This window comes from Coffea eugenioides, chromosome 2 (genome assembly GCF_003713205.1).
Source record: "Coffea eugenioides isolate CCC68of chromosome 2, Ceug_1.0, whole genome shotgun sequence".
NCBI lineage: Eukaryota > Viridiplantae > Streptophyta > Magnoliopsida > Gentianales > Rubiaceae > Coffea > Coffea eugenioides.
This window is the reverse complement of record NC_040036.1, coordinates 2,516,188-2,541,368: the sequence shown is the minus strand read 5'-3', so window position 1 is coordinate 2,541,368 and position 25,181 is coordinate 2,516,188. Positions and strand designations below refer to the sequence as shown.

The 25,181-nt window shown below is 37.5% G+C and overlaps 4 protein-coding genes across 4 annotated transcripts; 2 read left to right on the top strand and 2 right to left on the bottom strand.

Annotated features, from left to right (window-relative positions):
• Window positions 1-311: 311 nt before the first annotated feature.
• Window positions 312-5,569, top strand: LOC113762901 (protein O-glucosyltransferase 1-like). The gene is made up of 6 exons (XM_027306531.1): window positions 312-690; window positions 2,751-3,355; window positions 3,767-3,959; window positions 4,379-4,443; window positions 4,625-4,835; window positions 5,063-5,569. The coding sequence occupies exons 1-6, from the start codon at window positions 502-504 to the stop codon at window positions 5,414-5,416; spliced, it is 1,617 nt and encodes a 538-aa protein (XP_027162332.1). The 5' UTR covers window positions 312-501; the 3' UTR covers window positions 5,417-5,569.
• A 572-nt stretch (window positions 5,570-6,141) lies between these two features.
• Window positions 6,142-12,060, bottom strand: LOC113762829. The gene is made up of 10 exons (XM_027306447.1): window positions 11,582-12,060; window positions 11,329-11,470; window positions 10,528-10,619; window positions 10,345-10,447; window positions 8,830-9,026; window positions 8,290-8,442; window positions 7,951-8,003; window positions 7,662-7,776; window positions 6,745-7,004; window positions 6,142-6,520 (listed from the first exon to the last, which is right to left on the bottom strand). Exons 1-10 carry the CDS (start codon window positions 11,879-11,881, stop codon window positions 6,370-6,372), a joined length of 1,566 nt encoding a protein of 521 aa, XP_027162248.1. The 5' UTR covers window positions 11,882-12,060; the 3' UTR covers window positions 6,142-6,369.
• A 5,338-nt stretch (window positions 12,061-17,398) lies between these two features.
• On the top strand, window positions 17,399-20,154 carry LOC113760914 (tubulin beta-1 chain). The gene is made up of 3 exons (XM_027303664.1): window positions 17,399-17,907; window positions 18,375-18,644; window positions 19,181-20,154. The coding sequence occupies exons 1-3, from the start codon at window positions 17,514-17,516 to the stop codon at window positions 19,858-19,860; spliced, it is 1,344 nt and encodes a 447-aa protein (XP_027159465.1). The 5' UTR covers window positions 17,399-17,513; the 3' UTR covers window positions 19,861-20,154.
• A 671-nt stretch (window positions 20,155-20,825) lies between these two features.
• Window positions 20,826-24,956, bottom strand: LOC113760913 (oxalate--CoA ligase). The gene is made up of 4 exons (XM_027303663.1): window positions 24,543-24,956; window positions 23,016-24,081; window positions 22,202-22,305; window positions 20,826-21,428 (listed from the first exon to the last, which is right to left on the bottom strand). The coding sequence occupies exons 1-4, from the start codon at window positions 24,741-24,743 to the stop codon at window positions 21,210-21,212; spliced, it is 1,590 nt and encodes a 529-aa protein (XP_027159464.1). The 5' UTR covers window positions 24,744-24,956; the 3' UTR covers window positions 20,826-21,209.
• Between the last annotated feature and the right edge of the window lie 225 nt (window positions 24,957-25,181).

Below are 25,181 nucleotides of genomic sequence, written 5' to 3'. Positions count from 1 at the left end.
TTATTTAAATAAAATCAGTCAATAAGACACCGTCTTCCTCTATTAATTTCTTACTCTTACCAAATAGAATCAGATTTTTTTCTTTCTATGACTGTCGTCGTTATCTCTCTCCTCCTCCATAAATTTCTCAATGGACGCAGTTTTTTCCTTGTGTGGAAATTGTATGCATCCCCTCCTCCTCCTCCCCTAGTTTCTCAATAGACCCAGGGTGTTTTCTTTATTGTAAACAGTTTATAGCTCTCCTCGATCCAAGGCTTCGTCCCAACTCTCTTGTGTCTGTCACTGCTTAAAGTTAAAAGCATCTCGCCATGCGAAGCAGTTGACAGCATATGGTGTTATACGTACCCCCACCAAATATTATGGACCTGCAGGTTATCAGGTTCACATACATCAAAGCGGTGTAAAGCAAAGGTAAACCAGTTCATTCGGTAGTGAGCAAGTTATACTTGGTTGCGGAGATATACGTAATAAATCCAACAAGGACGAAAGAAGAAAGTGAAGATGAGAGAGGAAGTTGCCGGCCGGATGCAGGGTATTCTCAAGGGATTAGGGGTATACAGGTACTGCACGGAGAAGATATTACTTCCATGGAAATCCGAAGTTACTCTGGTGAGATCTTCGTTGGCCATGCTGTTTTTAATCATTCTCTGCATTACCGCATTCCTCTCTACGCGTTTGATCGATTCTTCGGTGAGTGCCTAAACTTCTTTCTCACTTTTACGGCTTATACTCTTTGATCTCTTTCTGTCTTGCCCTCCTCTCACACCTGACACCACTCTCCCATATTTTCTTGACTTGAAGGAACCCAAAAAAAAAAAAAAATTAACGTGCTAATTTAACGTTTACAAGTTACAACAAGATTACATTTTAGTCAATAATATTGACTATAATATACATGCCGTCAGTTTACAATTACAATTATTGTCAATATTGAGATTATGATCTACAACTGCGTATAAGGGAAAGAAAATCTACTACATGCGTATCCTTTTAAAATCGTTAATCAAGTCTTCCACCAATGGCTCATAATTAAACCGTACTTTATTTCATTTTGCTAAGACTTTTAAATGATTTATATCTAATTCGAAAAATTAAGAATCTAAATATAAGAGACAACAAATATGAGTATGCGGATTTACCTAATAACTTAAGTTATATATACAAAAAGACTTGTTATAGGAGTTGTGGTGTAACACCACAGTATCTTGGAGTTGATTTATGACTTAACTATACTCTTGTACAGATGCTTTTGGGGATTTATATTGACTGAAGTTCATTGTATCTTAAATTATTGGATGCCTTTATTCACTTCTTGACTTTTTATTCAGGTTATTCCTTATTTTAAGAAATAACTACATCTAAACCACACAGGGTTTTTCTAACAGGTGGGTGCCGTTAGGGCACTCGTTAATACACCTAGTATTCAACTAACTTATCATATATATACACATTCTATAATTATTATCTTCTCTTGCATTTATATACTTTTCATATTTAATCTTGTCTACCTTGTCTTGTATTTATTTATTTTCTCTAATTAATCATATATTTTCAAAAAATATAACACCTAAAAATATCTTAACGAGTGCTCTATGGACACTCGTCGGACAAACCGCAGACAATAACTATAAGTAGAAAATAAGGCAAAACCCATAACGGGTATGTAATTGATTGAAAATAATGGCCTCAATTTTCTTACCATTGATGAATATTTGTTTTTCTGTTTCCTTTTGCTATATCCACTCCCTTTTTCTTTTCTTTTATTTTTTTGTGCCACTAAAATTTGAATGACATTTGCCACAACTCCAAAGGAACTGTCTGTGGAAGTTCATTCTTTTATTTTTATTTTTATTATTATTGAATAGACAAGAGCATTCAAAATAATGAGCGACATTTGTCAGTTGTCACAACTACAAACAGAACTGTAGGAGGACTTTATCATCCCTGTGAATTAAATACTGAAATCATTCAATATATGGAGAAATATATTTTACTTTTGGCATCTTGGTAATTTGAAAATCAATCAATATATCAATTTAATGAGTAAAAATAGGATATAACCAACTTAGACATACAAGAATCACTTATTATTAGGTGATTCTTAAGTGTTTAACTTGGTGAGAAAATTCCATAAAATTATGTGGCATGCACATATAGCCACTAATATCTACTTTTTGTTAAAACGCCAATAATATATACACATTTTGGATACCAAAATTATCCCAAATAATATTTCGCTTGCATCACAAACACATTTTCCAACCTATTTTTTTATATTCCCAACTACTTTTTATCTCACATACATCACATCACAAAAAGTGCTACAGTAATTATTCCAAATAATATTTCAAATAATACACTATCCAAACAAACCCTTATCACTAGTATATGCATAATCAATATATACAAAATTAACTCATATAATTAATAATAGACAACATTATCCAAGAGTTGCAAATAGTACTGAAAAAGATAGCAATCGAGGATCTTTCCATTGATATGTCTTTGACAAATTAGTTTTGTACCTTAATGAAAATTCCACAATGACATAACATCATTCAAAGAAAGAAAAAAGATTGGAAGTAAATGCGAGAAGGGAGTCTTTGGTCAATCGCTCATAGCTTTTGAAAAACGGTGCCCTGTACCTTTCCTTGTGTCTTATCCTTTTAATCTATTCTCCACACGCTACCTTTAAGATTTTGATTGATTGGTACTGACTTTTACATTACATTCAATATTATATTCTGCAGTCAATTGCTGGAAATTTCCAGCAGAAATCAATACTCCCCCGCATACCATTTTACAAATACACTCATCCCGCGGGGAAAAAGTTGCACAGGAATAGAACCGAATTCCGCCTGAATTGCTCGCTTGCTAACGTTACAAAAACTTGCCCAACAAATTACTACCCATCAAAATACTCATCACAAGATTTTTACGAGAAGTCAGAAGCAGTGGCCCAGCAACCCCAATGCCCAGAATACTTCCGTTGGATACACGAAGATTTATTGCCTTGGAGAAAGACGGGAATCACGCCGGAGATGGTTGAGGCAGCCAAGGATAAGAATGCTGCTTTCCGGTTGGTGATAGTGAATGGCACGGCTTATGTCGAAACGTATAAGCATTCGTTTCAGACTAGAGACATCTTTACCCAGTGGGGGATTTTACAGTTGCTGCGGCGGCACCCTGGCCGACTGCCTGATTTGGACCTCATATTCACCTGCGGTGATCGCCCCAATATTGTGCAAGAATATTACCCCAGTGCCAATGCTAAGGCACCGCCACCTTTATTCAGTTATGACGGGGATGATGCCACCTTCGACATTGTCTTTCCAGATTGGTCGTTCTGGGGATGGTAAGCATTTCCTCCACTTTTTAGTAATCTTAACTAATGGTGTTAAGGTAGCATGTACTGGATATGTACTGTGATTCGTCAGTCGCGACAGAAACAGAAATCCAAATGAATCATTCTTCTGGTCTCTCTTCGGCTCCCCGCCCCGAAACTGACCCAAAAGTGTAGCCGCTGCTTCTGATTTTGTTTCCCAAGTATGGCGAGTCGATTACTTAACGCAATTGAGAGTTGGAATATATCTCTAAATCTCTTGATTACCTATAAATCTAGCATGTTGCAACTACATGCGGTGAATTTTTCATTAAGGACTTCACATCCTTAGAAGTGCTCTAAAGAGAGCAGATTTAATGCTTATTTAAATTGATACGAACCTTTCCTTTTTATTGATACTGGTAAAAACTTTCAATGTTTCAGGCCAGAAATTAATATAAAGCCATGGGAACCATTGTCCAAGGACCTAAAAGAAGCGAATGAAAGAAGAAAATGGATGGACAGAGAACCGTTGGCATTTTGGAAGGGCAATCCTCATGTTTCACCAAAGAGGATGGATTTGCTCAGGTGCAATCTTTCGGATGAACACGACTGGAATCTGCGCATTTATGCTCAGGTAATAGATACTGCATATATTGTGTATCCAAAACCATTTTAGGCAGATGATACATGTGATGGAATCTGGTTCATCCTTTTCAATGTTGGATTTTGTCTCCCTCAAAGATTTACCTACTAGGCCGCAGGTTCTGACGGGTATTAAAATCCGATGATCTTTACTATAGCTGACCATAGCCACATAATTCTTTGAATATTGCATGCTATCCCACATTCTACTTTTGAACCTAAGTGTATATATCGTTTTCAAGATTTCCGTTTCATCTTTGAATTAGAATTTAGGTGCCCAGATTTTCTTTTATCCCGTAATTCATAAGCATTATAGAAAGAAAGAAAATACAAAAACTTATTAGCTGAATGGTACTCCTGCATATGAAATTTATGGCCCATTGGCAGTCTGTAACAAGTTATAGTTTACAGGACTGGCATCGAGAACAAAAGGAAGGTTTCAAAAATTCCGATTTAGCAAACCAATGCAAACACAGGTACAAGATGAAAATGAAAAGCGAACATTTTTGCTCATTTTCTAGCTCCTCAATCATTCCAGCTGTCATTTCTGTGGAAGCTGGGCACTCAGGCTCTCCATTAATTTTATGCTGCTCTATGCCAGATCGAGTGAATTTTGATTTTGACCTTCTCTCCTTTTCCCTTGAATGAACCGAACAGATACAAAATTTATATAGAAGGAATCGGATGGTCTGTGAGCGAAAAATACATTCTTGCCTGTGATTCTCTTACTCTGATAGTGAAGCAACATTACTATGATTTCTTCACAAGAAGTTTGATGCCATTGCAACACTATTGGCCCATAAGAGATGATACCATGTGCAGATCAATCAAGTATGCAGTCGACTGGGGCAATAGCCATCAGCAAGAGGTATGCCCTTAATTCTCATCATGCTGATCAACAGTAATCGGCCTGTCGAGCTACATTGCCTCAATGGACAACTGTAGCATGTTTATAATGCACCAGAAAATAGCTCTAAGTTGGACAGCCTTTGATTATGAACTAATTCCAGTCTTGACATGGTGTTTGATCAGTGTATCAAGCTTCAAAGTTGATACGCTTTCTAACAGATACGCGTCTATGCATGGATATTACAGGCACAGGCTATTGGCAAGGCAGCAAGTAGATTTATTCAGGAGGAATTAAACATGAAGTATGTGTACGATTACATGTATCAGCTGTTGGCAGAGTATGGTAAGCTTCTAACGTACAAGCCAACTGTTCCTCGACAAGCAGTAGAGCTGTGTTCAGAGTCAATGGCCTGCCCAGCGGAGGGATTAATTAAGAAGTACATGATGGATTCTTTTGCTGCTGGACCCTCTGGGGTGCCTCCATGTACTATGCCTCCTCCTTATGATCCTGCTACTCTTCGTTCAGTTTTGCAGAGAAAAGAAATTTCGATAGAGCAAGTACAGAAGTGGGAAAAACAGTACTGGAAAACTCAAAGATGAGCACGTACAGTTAATTCATGCCATCATCTTGTTTGCTGGCTCTGCGTCTCGAGGCATAGATAACAATTGTTATGCATCACTCGCTTTTCAAAATACATTCCCAAAATTTGGCTTCTCGTTCACCAAAACCACTCGGCAGTTTGTTCTCGTTCATTGTCGATTTTGTCAAAATTGATTAGCAAAATCAGATCACTTGAAACTACTTTTGGGTATATTCTAGAATTTATCTTTTTAAACTGTTTAAAAAAACTATTAAAAGATGCAACAGCAAAGCGGGGAAAAAAAGTTTATCCTAAATCCAAATCTAAATTCAGTCAAAATAATTACACGGGAATAGGCCCACGGTCAAACTTACAAAAGAAATTTGTCCATATAGGATGGGTTAATCATCTCGCCCCGCACGCATTGAGGACAACTTTCAAACCTAAAGATTGTGACTGTAGTAGTACAAGGAAAATCAGGAGTATTTTGCAACGAAGAATGTTTTGAAACTTCAAATGAGATCTTTTGCTCTCACTGCTTTATATATATATATATATATATATATATATATATAAAGTGTGTGTGTGTGTGTGTGTGTGTGTGTTAAACATTCACGTCCAGTTAATATCTGTTTATCGTTCTAAATTGTGCTCTCTCTATAAACAAGGCATGAGTTGGTAATTTGATGTGTTCCTCCGTAGAGAGCAGGTCAGGAATTCACAATCAAGTGAGCTGATCAAGGCTGTTACAAGCCAATGTATATTAGGCTAAGACTGTGAATCTCAAATTACACAGTGGTTGCAATAATATTACATTACACTACACGTTTTAGTTTTGAATTGAGGGAACCAAAACAAAAATAAGAACAGAAAGAAAAAAAGGGAAGACGAATCGATAACATTGCTTGGGAATTATAGTACTAGAAAAAGAGTCCGAGTCTCCGTGATGGCGATCAAGTGAAGGTGATATATTCAGAGTGCTCGTCCTTTTATAATGTCAAAGCTCATCTCACTAGGATCTGTTGCCTGCAATTCCACTTGAATCCCATCCAATTCTCTCTTGAATCTATCCCTTGAGCTCGCATAAACCATCTTCATTCTCACCTTCGATGTGTCTGGGGACCTAATTATTGCATCACGCCATACAACTTTTGTAACTTCAACACGTCAAAAAAAAAAATACTAACAAGATACGTGCGTCTGAATTGTACTGTTCAATGAGTGACAATCAAAAATAGTTTATGGAAGTTTTCAGGATCGAAAGATGTATTTAGCAAATGAAGTCTTGCGGGTTTTTGAAATGGCTTCGAACGAAAAAAAGGCAACGAGGTTGGCTAAAGACCTTACCAAGCAATGAAGAAAATCTTGCTTTTCTGGCAGTTCTCGTCGGTGATGAAATCGAAATCAAACACAGCATAGCGACACTCATCGGCTGGCAGAGAAGCAGTGAAATCGTCATAACTTTCTTCAGGACTCCCAAGCTTCTCCACCACCACCTGTTGACCCTCTATCTTGAAAATAATAAAACGATAGTTTCTCTTGGCTTTTAACTCCAAAAACTTCAGCTTACACTCATCTTCCACAGCCATTCCAGATGTAGCATTCGCCTGTCAAAAATGTTTTCATAATTGGAAAGATTACGAAACGCAACAGCTCATATTAATTGACAAATGTTGGAGAAAAATCACATTTGATAACGGTATATCATAAACTTTTCTTTTTTTTTTTGATGAACAAAGTAATTTCACTGCCATAAATCTCAACAGATACGAAATTAGCCTGATTTTGGGCTCTAATTCTGAAAAAAAAAAAAAATAGCATAAGAAACAGGACGTGTTTACATGAACAAATCTCCATTTTCTTTTTGTTACCTCCTTGAACATCGCCTAGCCATTCTTATATGTCCCTCTCTTCTTATTTTTAACAAGGAGAGTGAATACATTGGTAGCTTCTTTCACATTTCTAGGGGATCGTATCAAACAATTAAAATGTGGTTCACTAATGATCAATCTAGATTAAGTCCTTTAAGGGCCTTTCAGAAAGTTTATTAATTGGATAGAGTGAATGATTTGCGAATGTCTACACATTGAACATGAAATTTTTTATTTTTATTTTTACATACGATGATAAGAATTTCAAAATGGATTTAAAGATCTGGGTAGATAGAGAAACAAATTAATTTACCATTCTGTGTTCCAAAGGAAGTTTAAGTTGCCAAATATAATATGCATGAGAATGAGGGGATAGAGAAAGATAGAACGTACCATGTTGCAATCTTCAAATAATGGGTAAAGGAACCCTGCAATACAAACAAACGAAAAGAAGAGAGGAAAGAGGAGAGGAAAAACAAGAACGATGAGACAATAGGAAGGAGAGATCCTTGAAAATTGAAATGATGAAGATATTGACAGTTTTAATAGAGGAGAAAAATGCGGGGAAGAATAGAATTTCCAGGAAAAAAATAAGGGTTGAGAATTGTCTCGCCTCTTGGGCTGATCATGTCCACAACAAACTCTTTATTTTGTTTCCCCACGTAGCCATTGCACAAATTGCCATGCATGACCGTCGGCTTTCCTCTCCCTAATCGTCCCTTCCCTTGTCTCACACTAATTACGCCCCAAAAAGAAATTGAAATCATGGTTACGGGTTACGATTTTTTTTTTTTTTTGGGGCCCCCATTACGGTTGGTTTCAATTTAACTTTAGCTTGGAACTTTCTACTTAATATTTTGGATTACCTACTTCAACAGCATAAATTACCAATGACCATGTTTAAGCATTTTTGTTACTCCATTTTACTCTTCCATTTTATTCCAGATTTCTTCCATCCCAGAAAAGAAATGCCTATTTCATTGAATATCGTGATCTTGCTTTGGTAAACCATGATCTATACATATAGCTGAATGTCGTTCTCTAGTAGCATAACTTTCACATAGTAACAGGTAACAGCACTCGACTGAAAAGAACGGGAGACGCTGCTCTTATCTCTCTCATGTTTACGAGTTACAACAAAATCTTGGGAGAGTAGTGCATTTTCAACTCTCAACTGTAACACATACAGCAAGTTCAGCAAAATTTTGGGAGGTGCTATTAGCCTCCTTTCAAAGTATATACCCATTCCATACAAGTCGTATCCAATTAGCTAGCTAATAATGGGGGCAAAAGAACATGTCTTGTCACCTGCATCTGGCCAAAACAGTAGCAATCCCTTGGTATCATTCAATTCGACCTTTTATCAATAACATACATATGATGTGCACGCCTCAAACTGAGTGCTCAGGTAACCACAGACCAAAAAGTGCAGGCTAGTACCATATTTGTGGGAATCTGATTAGCTGCCTCTCAAACTTGGTAAAAGATGGAGTAACTGACTTACGAACTGCAAGATTATGTGGCCCTATTATTATCCAAACCTTCCTAGGTATTAACCTACAAAATTCACCACCTTGGTTCCTTGTTTTGTCTTCAATTTTACGTTCTGCTTTGAATCAGGTGCCGGGGTCATGGGCTCAGAGGACGTGTCTTTGTTACCACTAAATGTATCCCCTGCCAAGAAGTCATCTTCAAGATCATCACCGCTGATAAACCTGGTGATTTGTCCTCTAGGCCTCTCTTCAATTTCAGCTGCCCCTGAACGAAAAATTGAAAATATCAGTATTTGTTAACCGCAAAACAGTAAATTAGGTTGCATCAGAACAGAGAATGAACCTAGCCATTTATCAGAACTTAAAAGCACAATATAGCATACACAACGCCCAAAGTGGCATCAATTTCCTCCCCCACAAAAGTTCACAAGAGCTTGACTTTAAAGTCATGCACTCACAAAAGGAATAGCCAAGGCCAAATTCAATACAAATCATCTATACACAGTTCCCGGCAGTTTTGCTCACTGCATATTATATTTCTCACTTGAGTGGAAAAAAGCACAAGGTCAAACCTCGCTATTCATTAGGCTAACGAATCATCCCAGTGGCAGGGGGTCCCCTTACTTGATACTAAGACTGCTTTATTCCTGTCATATTTTTCTATGACTAAGTTAACTACTTGATTCATCTCTTATTAGACTTATGAAACAACTACTCCAGAAGAGGTAAGCCTTGTAGAAAAGTAAGGTTGCTGGGAGTGAACTAGGAATGCAAAGGTTTTATACATGCAAATGACCATTTTAATGGCAAGTAAGGTTAGAAACCTAAGCCGGCAAAGGATTTGCCTGTTTTTTCTTAATCACATCTGGAAGAAAACATATGGTGAACTTTTGTCCAGGAATTTCCAAATCTGGTAAATGCATTTACAATTAAGCAAAGCCAATAGGCTAACGAAGGCATGCTCATGAAGATGCTGATACTAGTTTAGTGAATGTACTTTAACAGTGAAACAAACTTTTTGAAGTATTACAGCCTAGACATCTTTCAATTGACCTCAACCAAGATCATTCTCAGGGAAAGTTATGATAAACAAATGAAACAGAGTAGTTGTATGGTACATGATTTGTATCTGTATTAATCAAGACCACATTGATGAATCTCATGGTTTAACATTAGATAGTAATAAATTAAAGCACATTGCAACACAATGAAGTTTAAGCACGAGATTAGGTGGAGTCCAACTACTCTAAATCATGAGGGTTAACAGCTCACTATGGGTGGATGATTGTCATATAACATGTAGCAATACTCTAAAACATGTCTATGTTTTATTTATTTTCTCAATTACTAGAACAAATTTTGAGAACTGACCCTAGTACACAAACACACACTGAGACTTACAGTATCTCTAATATAATCTCAATATATGCTGGAAAACAGGAACCAGGCAACAGCCACCATCATAGTCAAGGTATATTGACCCTTCATTGAGTGTAACCAATATTGTTGAATAAGTGGAAGCAAAATAAACTTTTTCAAAATACTAGCTCAAAATGAATGTTTGTGATACAAAGACAACTTACGTGCTTTGCCAGCTACTCCAACTGCATTAGAAGCTTTGCTGCTTTTATTAGGACAATCTTTAGCCAGATGTGTGACACCACCACAGATTTTACAACTGCCACCCTACAAGTAAAAGAACTTTATAATGTTGGCTTTTAAGACAGCTATTTGATCAATCAAACACCAAGCCATCATACATGTACCTTTGGGTAAATTCCATGGGAATTTTGTGGACAGTTCTTACTCAAGTGCCCTTGTTCATTACAAATAAAGCAATTGGCAAATCGTGTTCCTCCTGCATTTTTAAGGGAAGAAAATCAAGAAGATAGTCAATGATAAGACCATGGCAGGACTCTTTAGTTTGATTAAACCATCGGAACAGGTGAAAAAACTTAGGAACTAGGTGACCAAAAGCTTACTAATTGAATCCCCCTACATTAAAAGCCATAATTCTAATCTTCTAAGTTTGTAAACTGACCAAGATATAATTTTCCTCAAAATATTTATGAGTTCACAAGAACCTCTTTGAATTTACTCGGGGAGTATATCTGATGCAGCATACTAAAAAATGCACTAAATGATTGAATGACAACCTCCAATACAAGATTCTATTATCTTGAAATCACGACTCATAATCGTTGATACTGCATCGTGTACAACTATGCATATCCACATATCTTTGTTTCATCTCTTAGTCTCTAATTCCCATTTCTAGGTGTACAGGCATGATTTAGGCTTAAAAGTTCATCCAACTGCCCAGGCTGCGTTGGAGAGAGTGAAAAATCAGACGCTGAATGAAATATCATCAACCGACTAGTGGTAACCTCCAGAGTTGGACAGAGATAACAACTTGGAACATAATGTCATTAAGAAGCAAATTTAAGTACCAATAATAAAACAAGCAATGACAATGAAGAGTAAGTCAAAACACATAAAAATGCCACTAGTAACATTGAGTAAAGGGCTATGGAAAAATAAAACTTTCGTCAAATAGAAAATACTACCATCTTGAAGAGGCTGTGGACACTTAGCAAGAGAATGCCCCGTCTGCCCACAATTATAACAGAACTTGTTATCGGTGGAATCGTCCTTCTGCTTCGAGCAATTTTTAAGACTGTGACCCCGTTGCCGACATAACAAACATATCTACAACCATCGAAAATCCCATCACAGATTGTTCCGGACTACATGAATACTTAGTTTATATATATACACACGCACACATGTACATTCATAAGTAAATTGAAGATAATAGACCTTATTCTTTTCCCACTGAGCTTTCTGAGGGCAGTCCTTGGCAATGTGGTCGGGTGATTTGCATATGAAACAGCTGTCGCCAGGCTTCATACCTGGAATTCTAAGTGGGTGTTTTTTCCCCATAAGGGATTTCTTGGGATTACTTGGGTCATTGGAAACCGTTTTTTTCCTCTTGAATTTGGATAACTTTTTCTTCTTCTTGGTTGGGTCTTTGGGAGGCGTTGGGTCTGGCTTTGGGAAGAGCTCAGGGTGCTCTTCTTTAAATCGATTGCGGGCCAATTTCTGCCTCTTGCTCACCATTGGTTCCTATACTAGTATAAGAGAAATGCCTCAGGTAGTGAAATTTTAGCAGTGTAACAGTAGTAGAAAGTGGTGGAGATAGTTGGGAGAAAGAAGAAGAACGATGAAAATAGGCTACAGGCAGGCAGCAGCCAGCAAGGGCAACTTCGCGTAAACGGGCGGTCAAGGGTTTTTGCCAAGCGTGGGCTTCCGCGATTTCCTCAGTGAAAAACTTATGCTGTAGCGCTTTCCTTCAAAATCAGTTTATTGATATATTTTCAGGAACCTGCATATCGATGCACCATTTTTAATTGGGATAATTTCACAAACCTCCCCTGAGATTTCTCACAATTATAAAGAGCTCCCCTCAGATTTTAACAATTACATATACCTCCCATATTTTTACTATTTAGTAACAATGTAGATCCAAGATTTAGATTTTCTTTCAAAAATTCAAAATTGCCCTTTCATACAAAACTAAAAAAGAAAAATATAGTATACTCAATCATTTTCTTTCACACTTTGCAAAAATCAACAAGCCAAATCCCTAACAACCATCCAATCATAAGTTCTAAAATCAAGTAGTCATAAAAAAAATCTCATATTGCATATGCAGTATCAATACTTGTCACAATAAAAAAAACACACACGCAAAAAACCCCTCATTGATAACCAATTTTATACTCTCAAATTAAATATCAATACTCAAATACCTTTTCAATATAAGCTAATTTGACTTAGAACCACCATTACAACTCTCCTATGATTTTAAAAACTCTCTAGAGAATAAATTCCACCTCTATAATAAAATCATAATTAAAAAAATTCTAATCCAATGAAAGAAATCATAATGTAATTATTGATATTTTATAAAAGTTTTTCTCAACAACAAACAAAAATATGAAAAATTCTACATCTTTAGCTCTTTTTCCTACTTTAATCATTATTTTCATTATTTATTTCTCTATCATTGTGAGCCTCTTTATTGCCTTTTAGTTTGACACATAATTTACTCTCTTTGTAGATTTTGTAATTTTAAATTGCTAATATTCACAAAACTAAAGATAATAAAAAGATATTATATTAACTAGAAAATAGACAAGAGATAGAAAAATATATTTTTTTTAGGTTTTGTAAATTTATTGTCTTAAATTTAAAATTGTTTACTAAATTGAGGGTATTATAGGTATTTTACTATATCAAGAGAGATAAGTGTAATTTCTTAAACCTAAGAGAAGCTGAGTGAAATTGTCAGAAATCTCAAGGGAGATTTCTGAAATTATTCCTTTTTAATTTCTTGAACGCCTGTACGGTTTTGATATTAGTTTTGATTGTCTACCATATCATGCATGGTTTTCATCTGGTCTACAAAACATTCAAAAAAAAAATGCAACAAACTAAAAATATTACTACAAAATTAATTGTTTTCCTTTGCAACGACATATTTCTCCTTTGACCAATAAAATAGACCTATATATATATATATATATATTGTATTTTTGTAATAAAAATTTTGGATGGATTTAACTCTGATCGTCACAACCAATCAGAACATACCCTTAGAACCACAAGTTTCCTACAATGATTCTTATAGCTCGTCCATCATTGCAGTTCTCACATTAACAGTGAGATTTGAACACACGAATTTTTGTAAAGAGGTGATTCGTTCTTACCAAATTAACCAACTTATATTGACATCCTCGGTACATAAATCAATAAGAGTTAAGAGATCAAACTCACTACATTAACTAGTGATGCAACAGATTTTCAAGATTTCAAGATTGAGATAAAATATCCTTAAAAAAAAAAAAAGATTGAGATAAAATAAATGGAACAGGCCTTGTGGGATGGAACCGGCCTCGTGGGATAGAACAGCCTTTGTGGGATGGAACATGGATGGCTCTAGCTCCATGATACATAGATAAGGGCCAACACTTAGGTCAAAGTGTGTTTTGAATGCACATTATTTACATACACTGACTTGCTTGCATTATCAATATATTTTTCAATCACCTTTTTATCTCATATAAATCACATCAAAAAAATTTTACAATATGTTTTTACAAAATTATCTCAAATAATTTACTATCCAGACACACTCAGTGTACTTCCTGAAAACTAGCTAATACTAATACTACCAGTATAAAAAAGAGTACAAAGACATTAAAAGGATGATAAAATTTTGTGTTAAAAAAGAAAATGAAAGAAAAAAGTTGAGGAATTAGCAGGAAGGTGAACATCAGCACGTTAAAAGAAAGCAAAATGTGACTTGTGGATTGGGTATTCTTTTCTTCTTTTTGCTTGGTTCCGAAGGTGGTATGATGGTTACTTGGGCACTCATTTGATGACTCATTTGCTTCTCTTCAACATCAAATCCAGGCAGGCACCCATCCCCAGTGGAGACCACATTATTGTGATTTTGGAATTTGGACTGATTTTTTTTTTTTAAGGTTCCGAATAATAATTGGATAAAGTCTTCAACGTGCGTACATTCATGAATAATCAGAGATTTGAAGCGCGTGTATTTTTGGTGTGTGTTTCGATTAGATTTGAGTTGCTTCTTCTTTTTTTTTTTTTTTTTCCCCTTTTCCTTTTTTGGGGTTTAGATTTGAGGGCATTTTAAAGCAAGCCTGGGTATCGTGCATTCTGCAGAATTTGTCCAGCCACTCGCCATCGGGACCAGGAACGGTCTGGCAATTATGTATACTTTGCACACGACATAATTTTATCTGTACATAATTTAATTTACTTTTAATTACGTGTAATTTTAGAATAAAATTTTATAAATTTCACATATGTTATTAAAATCGAAATACAAAATGAAATCTGAATCATATTTGTTTGGATTGTAAGTTATTTGGGATTATTTGGGATATTTTTACTGTAGCACTTTTTGTGATGTGATGTATGTGAGATAAAAAGATATTGGGAAGATAAAAAGGTGTATTGAAAATTGTAAGATGATGTAAGTAAATAATTGAAATATGAAGCCCAAACATTTTTATCGTGAACTGGCAGGGACGGTTGGTCCCTCTTCCCTCGTGATCGAGGTTCCTGACTGTTCTGTCAGGTGACAGCTGATGCGCTTTTTTTTTGGACCCTTCTGGAGTCAGTATAACGAGTGAGACGCACGTTTGGTATGGGACCTATGGGCCAAGTCCTAAGTTACGCTTCTGCTATACGTTCGTTCTTCTGCTACACAGCTATATTTCCATGGGCCTGATTAAGACTTCCCCTCACCGCAAAGTATTTGGATTTGTAGGGACTGGTGTAGTAGGCCTATTTAAAAAAAGAAAAAGAAAAAGAAAAAGAAATTCTACATCCACATTAATCCGCAGCTGTAAACATCCACCTGCATTGATGACGGGTAAATAAGAGATGTCGGGTTAGACCGTGGAATGTCGTCAATTTCCTTGCAGAAACGAATTACTTCTTTCTCATATACGTAAAAATTATTTTGGGTTGGTACCAAAATTCGGCATATAACGAGCATGAGGTTTTCGGGTATATAATCATGATAACACTTGCACTCTAGTTGCGTCGTGGCATTTTGGAAGCTTTTTGAAGCTCCAACATTAAGTTCAACTCATTTCTTAACATGTGTAGATTGATAGAAGTCAATCATCTCCAAATATTGGGCTTTTGTGTGTTTGGATAGTATATTATTGAGCTAATTTCATTAAAAAAAAAACACTGTAACACTTTATTAATGTGATTATGTAAAATAAAAAAGTGATTGAAAAATATGTTGATAATACAGGTAAGTCAGAGAGAGAGCGTGTAAATAAATGTGTAATTATTATTATTATTTTGGAGATAGCATTGGGCTTTATCTTTTACTACTACAAAAGCTTTTTACCGCATTCTTTGTTTAAAAAGGTGATTGTCCAAAGTCCAAATATTTCGCAGTTGGTTGTTTACTAATGAATTTATCCATTGTAATTATCATATGGTACTCTTTTATTGTAATGCTTGTGCTGATATAGAAAAAGCCTTACCTTTTTTCAAAGGAAGAGCCAATTTGTTGGAGTCTCTACACTGAAAATACAAAATGCCAAGCAGCATGATCAGAAGCTGTAAGGAAGAGGAATGAGGGAAGCTTTTCTACAATTGTGAGGACAATGAATGTGGCGATATTAATTAGGAGTGCTTCTTTGACGAAACTAGGAACAATTCTTATAAATAAAGAAAAAAAATTATTGTTTAACCATCTACTTTTGCGATGCTACAGCACGCTCTTTCTTCTTCTTTTTTTTTTTTTTTTGGTGGTGGTGCGGGGTGGGGTCTGGTTTAGGGTGCGTGTTTTGATATCATTTCAGTGCTAGTCACATGCCCATTTCCCAGATCACGTGCCATTTTACCGCATCAGCATCATCAGACATTTGCACTGTCACCCAGTTCTGCCATTCCCCCAGTTTTGTGCTCTCTCTCTCTCTCTCTCACGCTCCATTTAAGCGCGTAAACGACCCTCTTAAAAGTACCAGCGAGTTTGTTTGTATTACAAATATATATAAGGTTTGTTTGGATACCAAATTGTTTCAAATAATATATTTCATTTGCATCATAAATACATTTTTTAACCCATCTTTTTATATTCTCAATCATCTCTTTTATTTCACATACATCATATCACAAAAAGTGTTATAGTAATTATTTCAAATAATATTTCAGATAATACTTTATCCAAACAGATCCATTATTTACACTTTATTTACACACACTGACTTGCTTGTATTATTAACACAATTTTCAGTTACATTTTTATCTCACATACATCACATCAAAAAACGTTTTAGTTTTTTTTCACAAAATTATTTCAAATAATCTACTAACCAAACATAACTAGAAGTATACACAGTATATTTTAGACTAGGCAAAAAAATTATGAATATGTTTAAAATTACTATTTTTTGGAAATTTTGTAAAAAAAAAAGTCTTATAACTGTATGAGATAAGAATGTAATTAAAAAATATGTTCATTAAAAATACAAATAAATTTTGATAAAAAATGACACTTCTAACAAAGCCTTGTGCTCATTGAAAACATAAATTTTTTTAAAGGAAAAATGATTTTCCAAATAAACAAAAATTACTTTCTTCTATAATCAATCTCACACAAAAAAAATTGAAGGCCTTGTTTGATAAACAAGTTTTTTGCCAAGTTTGTCTGCTATAAGTTTTTTAAAAACTTTAACTATAGTAATTTTAAAAAACTTTTCAAAGTTTCTAAACTATATATTTCAAAATATTCAAAAATTTACACACTTAAAAAATTTTTAAAAAACTTCTATATTAAATTACAGTAAAATTTTAGATAAATATTCAAAAAATTTATTTACTAAATGGGGTCAAAGTTTTAAATAAATATCCAAAAAAATTCACCTGTTACACGGGGCGAAAATTGGTGTTCAGTCTCTGCCCGAAAATTCAAATTTCAAAAATTCCCACTTGGGTCACAGCAAACACCATGATCCGGCGCCCCCACTCATCCCTTAATACATATATATATATATATAATCCCCTCCTCACTCTCCTCTCTCCAACTGAGAAAAGATACCGGTTCTCTCTTCAGCCCTGCTTTCTCTCCTTACAGTCGAGCTTTCCTACTCTCTCCCTCTCTAGTTTCAAATTTTTGAACCCAAAACAAAAAAAGATGCGTGAAATTTTGCACATTCAGGGAGGGCAATGCGGGAACCAGATCGGAGCCAAGTTCTGGGAAGTCGTGTGCGCCGAGCACGGCATCGATTCCACCGGCAGGTACAAGGGAGACAACGATTTGCAGTTGGAGCGAGTAAATGTCTACTACAACGAAGCCAGCTGCGGGAGGTTTGTCCCGCGCGCCGTCCTCATGGACCTGGAGCCCGGCACCATGGATAGCGTCAGATCTGGGCTCTACGGCCAGATTTTCCGCCCTGATAACTTCGTTTTTGGGCAGTCCGGTGCCGGAAATAACTGGGCTAAGGGTCACTACACAGAAGGCGCTGAGCTCATTGACTCCGTTCTCGACGTCGTCCGCAAAGAAGCCGAAAACTGTGACTGCCTTCAAGGTACTTCACCCTTGTTTCTGACAGATTCTTTTATGTCTTACCTTCACGCGTTATTTGTGTGTGATTTTAGTGGATCTGTTGATTTTGTGAATTCATTAGTCAGTTTTGCTACTCTTAAGTCTTGGTTGTTTTTATTCCCTCCTTTACTCGTCGTGGCTTCATTCTGATTATCTTTTAGTAGTATGTTTCTGGTTGTTTTCACGACTTGTTTTAAGTATGCTTGCTTGGTTTTCTGGAGACGGAGAGGGAAAAAAAACAAAAAAGATGCAAAATAATCTAGATCTGATGAAATATACTCATAGTTCTCCAGGTTCTTAACTCGTAAGCCTGGTTGGCAATGGCCTCTTTGTTTAACTTGAAATTGCTGTGTTGATTCGATTTTGTGCTGGCAAAGATTTTCTGTGCTTTCTGGGCGATTTTATTGGATGGGTAAAACCCGACGAGTAACCTATTTGTTGATGTATCAGGATTTCAGGTGTGTCACTCGTTGGGAGGTGGAACTGGTTCAGGAATGGGGACCCTTCTCATTTCTAAGATCAGGGAGGAATATCCTGACAGGATGATGCTCACCTTCTCTGTTTTCCCATCTCCTAAGGTGTCTGACACTGTTGTGGAACCCTATAATGCGACCTTGTCTGTGCACCAGCTGGTTGAGAATGCCGATGAGTGTATGGTTCTGGATAATGAAGCTCTTTATGACATTTGCTTCCGCACCCTTAAGCTCACCACCCCCAGCTGTAAGTCCATTGCATTTGTTGGCAACTACAGGTCTGATTATGACTATTTGTTCCTCCAAAGAAAATTTTACATCGTTGCATATGCAGATATGGTGATTTAAACGTTTAGTGGTTTGCTTGTTTGTCAATGAATCACTATTTAACTGATGACAGAAATTCATGCAATGGGAGACAGATGAACGATTTCAGAATCTATACAGAAGTGTATATGAAGTATCATTTGGAGTTCATGACACTCCATCTGAATCATGAAGTATTATGTGTTGTTTAGCACAAGTGGATCAAATTCAGTTTCTTTTGTAGCTTTCTGTGTCATTTGAACTCAATTTTGTTGATTAATAAGATTGTTCAGAGGTTTTGGTTGAGAGTTAATTTTTTGCATACAAGCAATGATTTTAAATGAGAGTTCCATACTTTTACATCCTTTCGTAAGTATGAAGTCTAATGCTTAGATGCTAGCAGATGGCTATGTATTTTCAAGAAATTTGTAAGTGACAGTTGAGCAAGTGACTAAATTGATATTGCTTTCTGAACAGTTGGAGACTTGAACCACCTGATCTCAGCCACCATGAGTGGTGTTACTTGCTGCCTTCGGTTTCCTGGTCAGCTGAACTCTGATCTTCGCAAGTTAGCTGTCAATCTTATTCCGTTCCCTAGATTGCACTTCTTCATGGTTGGGTTTGCTCCACTCACATCTCGTGGGTCACAGCAATACCGAGCTCTCACTGTCCCAGAACTCACTCAGCAGATGTGGGATGCAAAGAACATGATGTGTGCTGCTGATCCTCGCCATGGTCGATATTTGACTGCTTCAGCTATGTTCCGAGGTAAAATGAGCACCAAGGAGGTTGATGAGCAGATGATTAATGTGCAAAATAAGAACTCATCCTACTTTGTTGAGTGGATTCCAAACAATGTCAAGTCTACTGTCTGTGATATTCCTCCGACTGGTTTGAAGATGGCTTCAACTTTCATTGGAAATTCCACCTCAATTCAGGAAATGTTCCGGAGAGTCAGTGAGCAATTCACAGCTATGTTCCGCAGAAAGGCTTTCTTGCATTGGTATACTGGAGAGGGCATGGATGAAATGGAGTTTACTGAAGCAGAAAGCAACATGAATGACTTGGTTTCTGAATACCAACAATACCAAGACGCTACTGCAGATGAGGAAGGTTATGATTACGAGGAAGAAGACGAAGAGGGTCAGGAAGCTTAAGTAGTTTTAGCATTATATAACATGGATTTCAGTGGTTTTTATGTTGCAAGGTTTCTGTGTTTACCCCTTTGAATACCTGATTTTCGATTGCTGTAGTCTTGCCACTGTTGTGGCAAGTCTCTTGTTTGCAGATTAGTGCTTTTCTTAATTCACCTCTTTTCTGGCTTTGGGTGTTATGGTTACTATCAGAGGTTACAGGTTTTACTGAAAGTGATGTTCATGACACAAAAATTGTTGCTCCTGTGATAAATGATATGCCTAATCTTGAGGGTTATTATGAAGTTGAAACTTAAATCTGTTTTGAGGGAATTTTACTTCTGAAATCTTGGGAGTTGGTGAAACATAAATAAACCACACGAGTCACCGGTATCCTGGAGTCGGTGTCGCATAAAACACGCTTCATGTAATAGTTTGACGAGAGTAATTTTCTCTGGTTCTGAGTCTCTTGGGAATCAACTCCTATAACAAGCTTGGATTGCCTGCTTCTGCCGTTTGGATTTACTCCTATAAACAAGATTGGGTCTGTTTATACGTAGTTTTGGCGACAAAATCCCACACAGTGACCAGACTTGATATGGAGTCTTATTTTCTGTACCGGTGGCAAAAGCCCACAGAATGACCAGAAGTCTGGAAGTTTCAGACATTCAGTACTCCTGCACTATATGTTCTTATTTTTTTTCCTTATTTAAGAAATCAATCAAAAAAAAAAAATTTATCCTCAAGAACCTATAGTAGAAGGTCAAGTTTACTTTTTAGATTAGTTTATCGACTAAATTGGTCAAAATGATCTGAAAGGCTCATTTTAGAGAACCAAGTGACCTTTTCAGTCAAAAAAATTCGATAACTAATTTGTGCCATTTTTAATAGTTCAATAACCACTTTTAACGATTTACTCAACAATGTATCAAGCCTATTGACCCCGTCAAAGAGCTTGATTTACTAGTGGCAGTTGTACGACTTACTCATCATATTCCAAATTCTCATTGTTAGGAAGTAAAATGCATTGTATTCCTCCTATCCAACAAGAATAACTCCACCATCACAATCCGACAAGGTCGGGCATGATTACATTAGAAATTGCCATTTCTCCGTCTTAATGCGAGCCAGTGCTACGTAAGGCCTACCCATCAAGCAACACCCAACCGAAACCTTTGACAGCTGAGAATAAAAATAACCTGGACAAAGCTAAAATGTCTTCTTCTTTTTTTTCACATTTTCTTCCTTTGTACAACAAAAAATTTTCATTCTATGGCGATCTTAATTGGTTCATCAACGTATTTGTGAGGAAGGAATTTGCGTTCTGATTTCGGTACTCAGGAGGGATATTAGCCAATACAACATGAATTTCTTTAGGCTCCAAACTTGGGGACCTTAGCAGTAGAAATCTGTGCGAGGAAATGCTCTGCCACAATTCGCCTTTGGATTTTGCCTGTGGCAGTTTTGGGAAGAGAATCGGTGATAAAAACCTTCTTCGGGACCTTGAACCCTGCAAGATTCGTCTTGCAGTGCCTCGACACCTCACTCTCATCAATGTTAGCCCCTTCTCTGGGGATAACCGCGCAATTAATCTGGAAACACCAAAAAAAAAATTAGAATGTTATCAAAAGAATTAAGACAGAATATGAACAACTCAACAACTATAGAGATGGAGGAAGCATGAATTACTCTACTTCTGTATTAAAAAAAAAAAAAGGAACAATTGGAGGGAAAATTTTGCGTGCAACCAAAAAATTGGAGTTCAATTGAACCTTCTATACAAATACATGTCAGACATTGTATGACTAGCAGATGGCATCTTTTGATTGAAGCAGATATATGACAGACAACCATCACAACAACATCATTCTAATAGCAGACAAATCAGGCTTCCAGCAGAGCCAAATTCATACCGACTCAACCTCATAAATCCGCTCTCAGAAAAGGACAGGTTTACACAGTAAGGAAAGGAAAGACGGATGTTAGATGTTCTACGATGGAGGGCAGATGTTGACATTGTAAGAGACATGCTAGACAATCAAAGAGTGGGTAGTTACGAGGCTTCGCTAGCCTATGACTACAACAGTGACTTCTAGTATTGCTGAAGCATATTCAGAACTTCACAGGAAACTATAAAACATACTCAGATGACAAAGGAAATTTGACAAAGTAATCGTTCATGAACGCAACCATAAGTCAATCCGAGTATTTTGACAAAAGACTTCCTAGGAAATTCAAATAAACTGCCAGATGGAAACCAGACATCAGACAAGTGCACACTTTTTCGTCCTTGGCTAGCTATAGACAACAACAATTAGGTGATTAAAGATTAAAAAGTGACTCAATGACAAATGTCTGACATTACCTCTTCCCCATATTTGTCATCAGGGACTCCAAAAGCTACAGCTTGCGCAACATCTGGATGAGATAACAGGACGGCATCCACTTCAATTGGTGAAATTTTCTCACCTGAAATTGTTTATGTGAAAGACCTTCAGTTTCTTTTCTTTAACGGAGTCATAACACAATCAAGTCAAAATTTCCAGACACCGTATATCGTAAGAAGGAATAGTGCTGTAACAACCATAAGCTAATAAGAACCGTGACACAACCATTAGTTGCATGCTCCATCAGTAAGCTACCAGATCAGGACAGCGGTTAGCAGGTCCAATCTACAACGTAAGACATAACGTCCTTAGTTTTAAACCCCCTGTTACTAATTCAGTAATCTGAAAAATCAAGGCCACCATGGGATGTTAAATTTTAAACTTCACAAATCACTGTTCTGTTAAGGTGACACGTTAATCTTTACACCAACTGAATTTTGCTAACACTTTTTAACATTTCTGCCAAGCAGAAATAGATATAATCAGCCACAATTGTCAAGGTCTTTCATGTCGGGCCCACCAGCACTAACTATCCCACACCTCCAGCCTCCCTAAACTGATATTAAGAAAGTAGCGGTCAAGCTTTAGCAATCACTATCATATGCACCTGAAGTGGCCAATCTTCAACAAAAGCTACATGGTTTAAAAATGAAAATTCTCCTCCTTATAAAATACTACTCTATAATGCATCAAATTGCAAGCTTTGTCTAAAGTGCAAACGTAATAATTGCTTTAACTTATGCTAAATACCAAACTAATAGCACAAATAATGTATTATTTGCAAAATTTTACCTCCACGATTGATTAACTCCTTAATCCTGCCAACAAGATGCAAATATCCATCCGAATCCAAGTATCCGAGGTCCCCGGTGTGGAACCACCCGAACTGGAAAGCAGATTTATTGGCTTCGGGGTTATTCTTGTACCCTTTAGTTACATTTGGGCCCCTGATACACACCTCGCCGTTGGCATTGGCCTCTTGCGGTTTCCCATTTTCATCCAATATGGCCATCTCTTGACCCACGGGTTTCCCCACTGACCCGGGCACATGCGGGCCATCCTGGGGTAACGGGTTGGAAGCCATCAAATGGGAGGCCTCAGTCATGGCATACGCCTCCAAGACAGGAGCCCCGAAGGCTTCCTCAAGCCGAGCAAGAATGCTAGGAGCCAGAGCCGCGCTGCAGCTCCGTATAAACCTTAACCTTGGGTAAACGGGTTCGGGGCTGTTGAGGTGGCGGTCCAGAATGATTTGGTGGATAGTAGGAACAGCCGTGTACCACGTGGCATTGTAATTCTTCATGTCTGACCAGAAAGTTGAAGCTGAGAATCTCCCAGCAGCCGGGAGGGTCACGGCTCCGCCGGCTCCCACAGAACTCAATAACCCGGCCAACAACCCGTGTACGTGAAAGAGGGGCAAAACAATCACTGTGGAGTCAGACTCAGTGATTCTGTAAACAGATTTAATATTGTTTACGGAGGAAACAAGATTAAGCTGGGTTAACGGAACGCCTTTGGGCCGGCTGGTCGTGCCGGAGGTGTGGAGAAAGAGAGAGATGTCACTGGGATCATTGATGAGTTTGGATGACAGGTTCGGATCCGGCTCCGAATCCGACTCGTACTGGGAGAGGGAGGAAGAAAGAGCGACATCCGAATCCGCATCGGGTAACGCGACAGTGACGTGAGGAATGTTGAGCTTAGACGCGGCGGCTTGAGCCGGAGCGCTGCCTTGTTTTGAGGTGAGTAAGATCTTTGAGTCGGAGTCGGACAAGTAGAACCGGAACTCGTCAGCCGTGTAAGCCGGATTGAGCGGAGCCGCCGTCGCACGTGCTCGAATTACGGCCAAGAACGCAATCACGAACTGCAATTAGTCAGAAGTCCCCCAGATTGATACGTAGTTAATTATTTAATCATAAAAATCGGAAACGGCAAACTAATCAATGCTAATAATCAGCAGAATATACGCGGTCAATCATAAAAACCGCGAAACGGCAAATGAATGAAATAATTGCCACCAGCCTATAAGCAAGGGGACAAATATACCAACAATTCTTGTCTGCGGAGAATGAACCGATGGAAACAATAGAATTAATTAATTAATTAAATGTTTGGGCGAGATTTTTGAAGCCTCGCCCAACAATTTAATCGTATTGTAACAGAAATAAAATAATTAATTGTTCTCGTTCTTATACTGGTGCAACTTCCAAAATCAAATACAATATGAACTTTCTAGGATTTTGTCAATCTTTTAGTTCGTCGATTTCAAACTTAATCTGCGACGAGGAAAACAAGAAGTGGGAGTGAAAGGGAAAGGAAATGGACCTCGACGGAGTTGGGGAAGGTGAGAGCAATAACGTCCCCGGGTTGAACACCGGCGGCGACGAGGCGGGTAGCAGTACGTTCAACAAGCTGATGAAGCCTTGCATGAGAAAGATCGAACTTGCCTGGAACCGATATGGCGCGGCGGGAGGGAAATTTTGCGGCAACGTTTATCAATAATCCGGAGAGAGTCAAATTTTCCATCGACAAAAAAGGGCACAAAAAAAAGTCGAAAATAGAAGTGATCAGAATGATGATGAGTGGGGAAAAATATATGGCAAATAGCGTGTTAATGGAATTGGGGGAGACGATGGTGGCAGTATTTATGCATGGGTATGCTGTTCAATAGACTTTTATGTGGACGGGGGATGAACCTTCCTGTAATACTCCTCTACTATTCCATCCGACTAGTGCTAGCTGTTGGGCAATATACGGAGTATTTGCACCGCGGTGTGGAACTGAGGAAGGCGAAGCCCGGGTATGTTAGGTACCACACGTGGCACCATCGGGAGGGTTTCGAAGAGTACATCATTCTCCGGGATGTGTGAATTAGTTAAATCCTAGGTGGCAAAACCAACATGGACGCGTGGCCAACGTCACCCACTTGTCTCGTGTGTTGGAGGTTGTTGATTGTATTTGCGT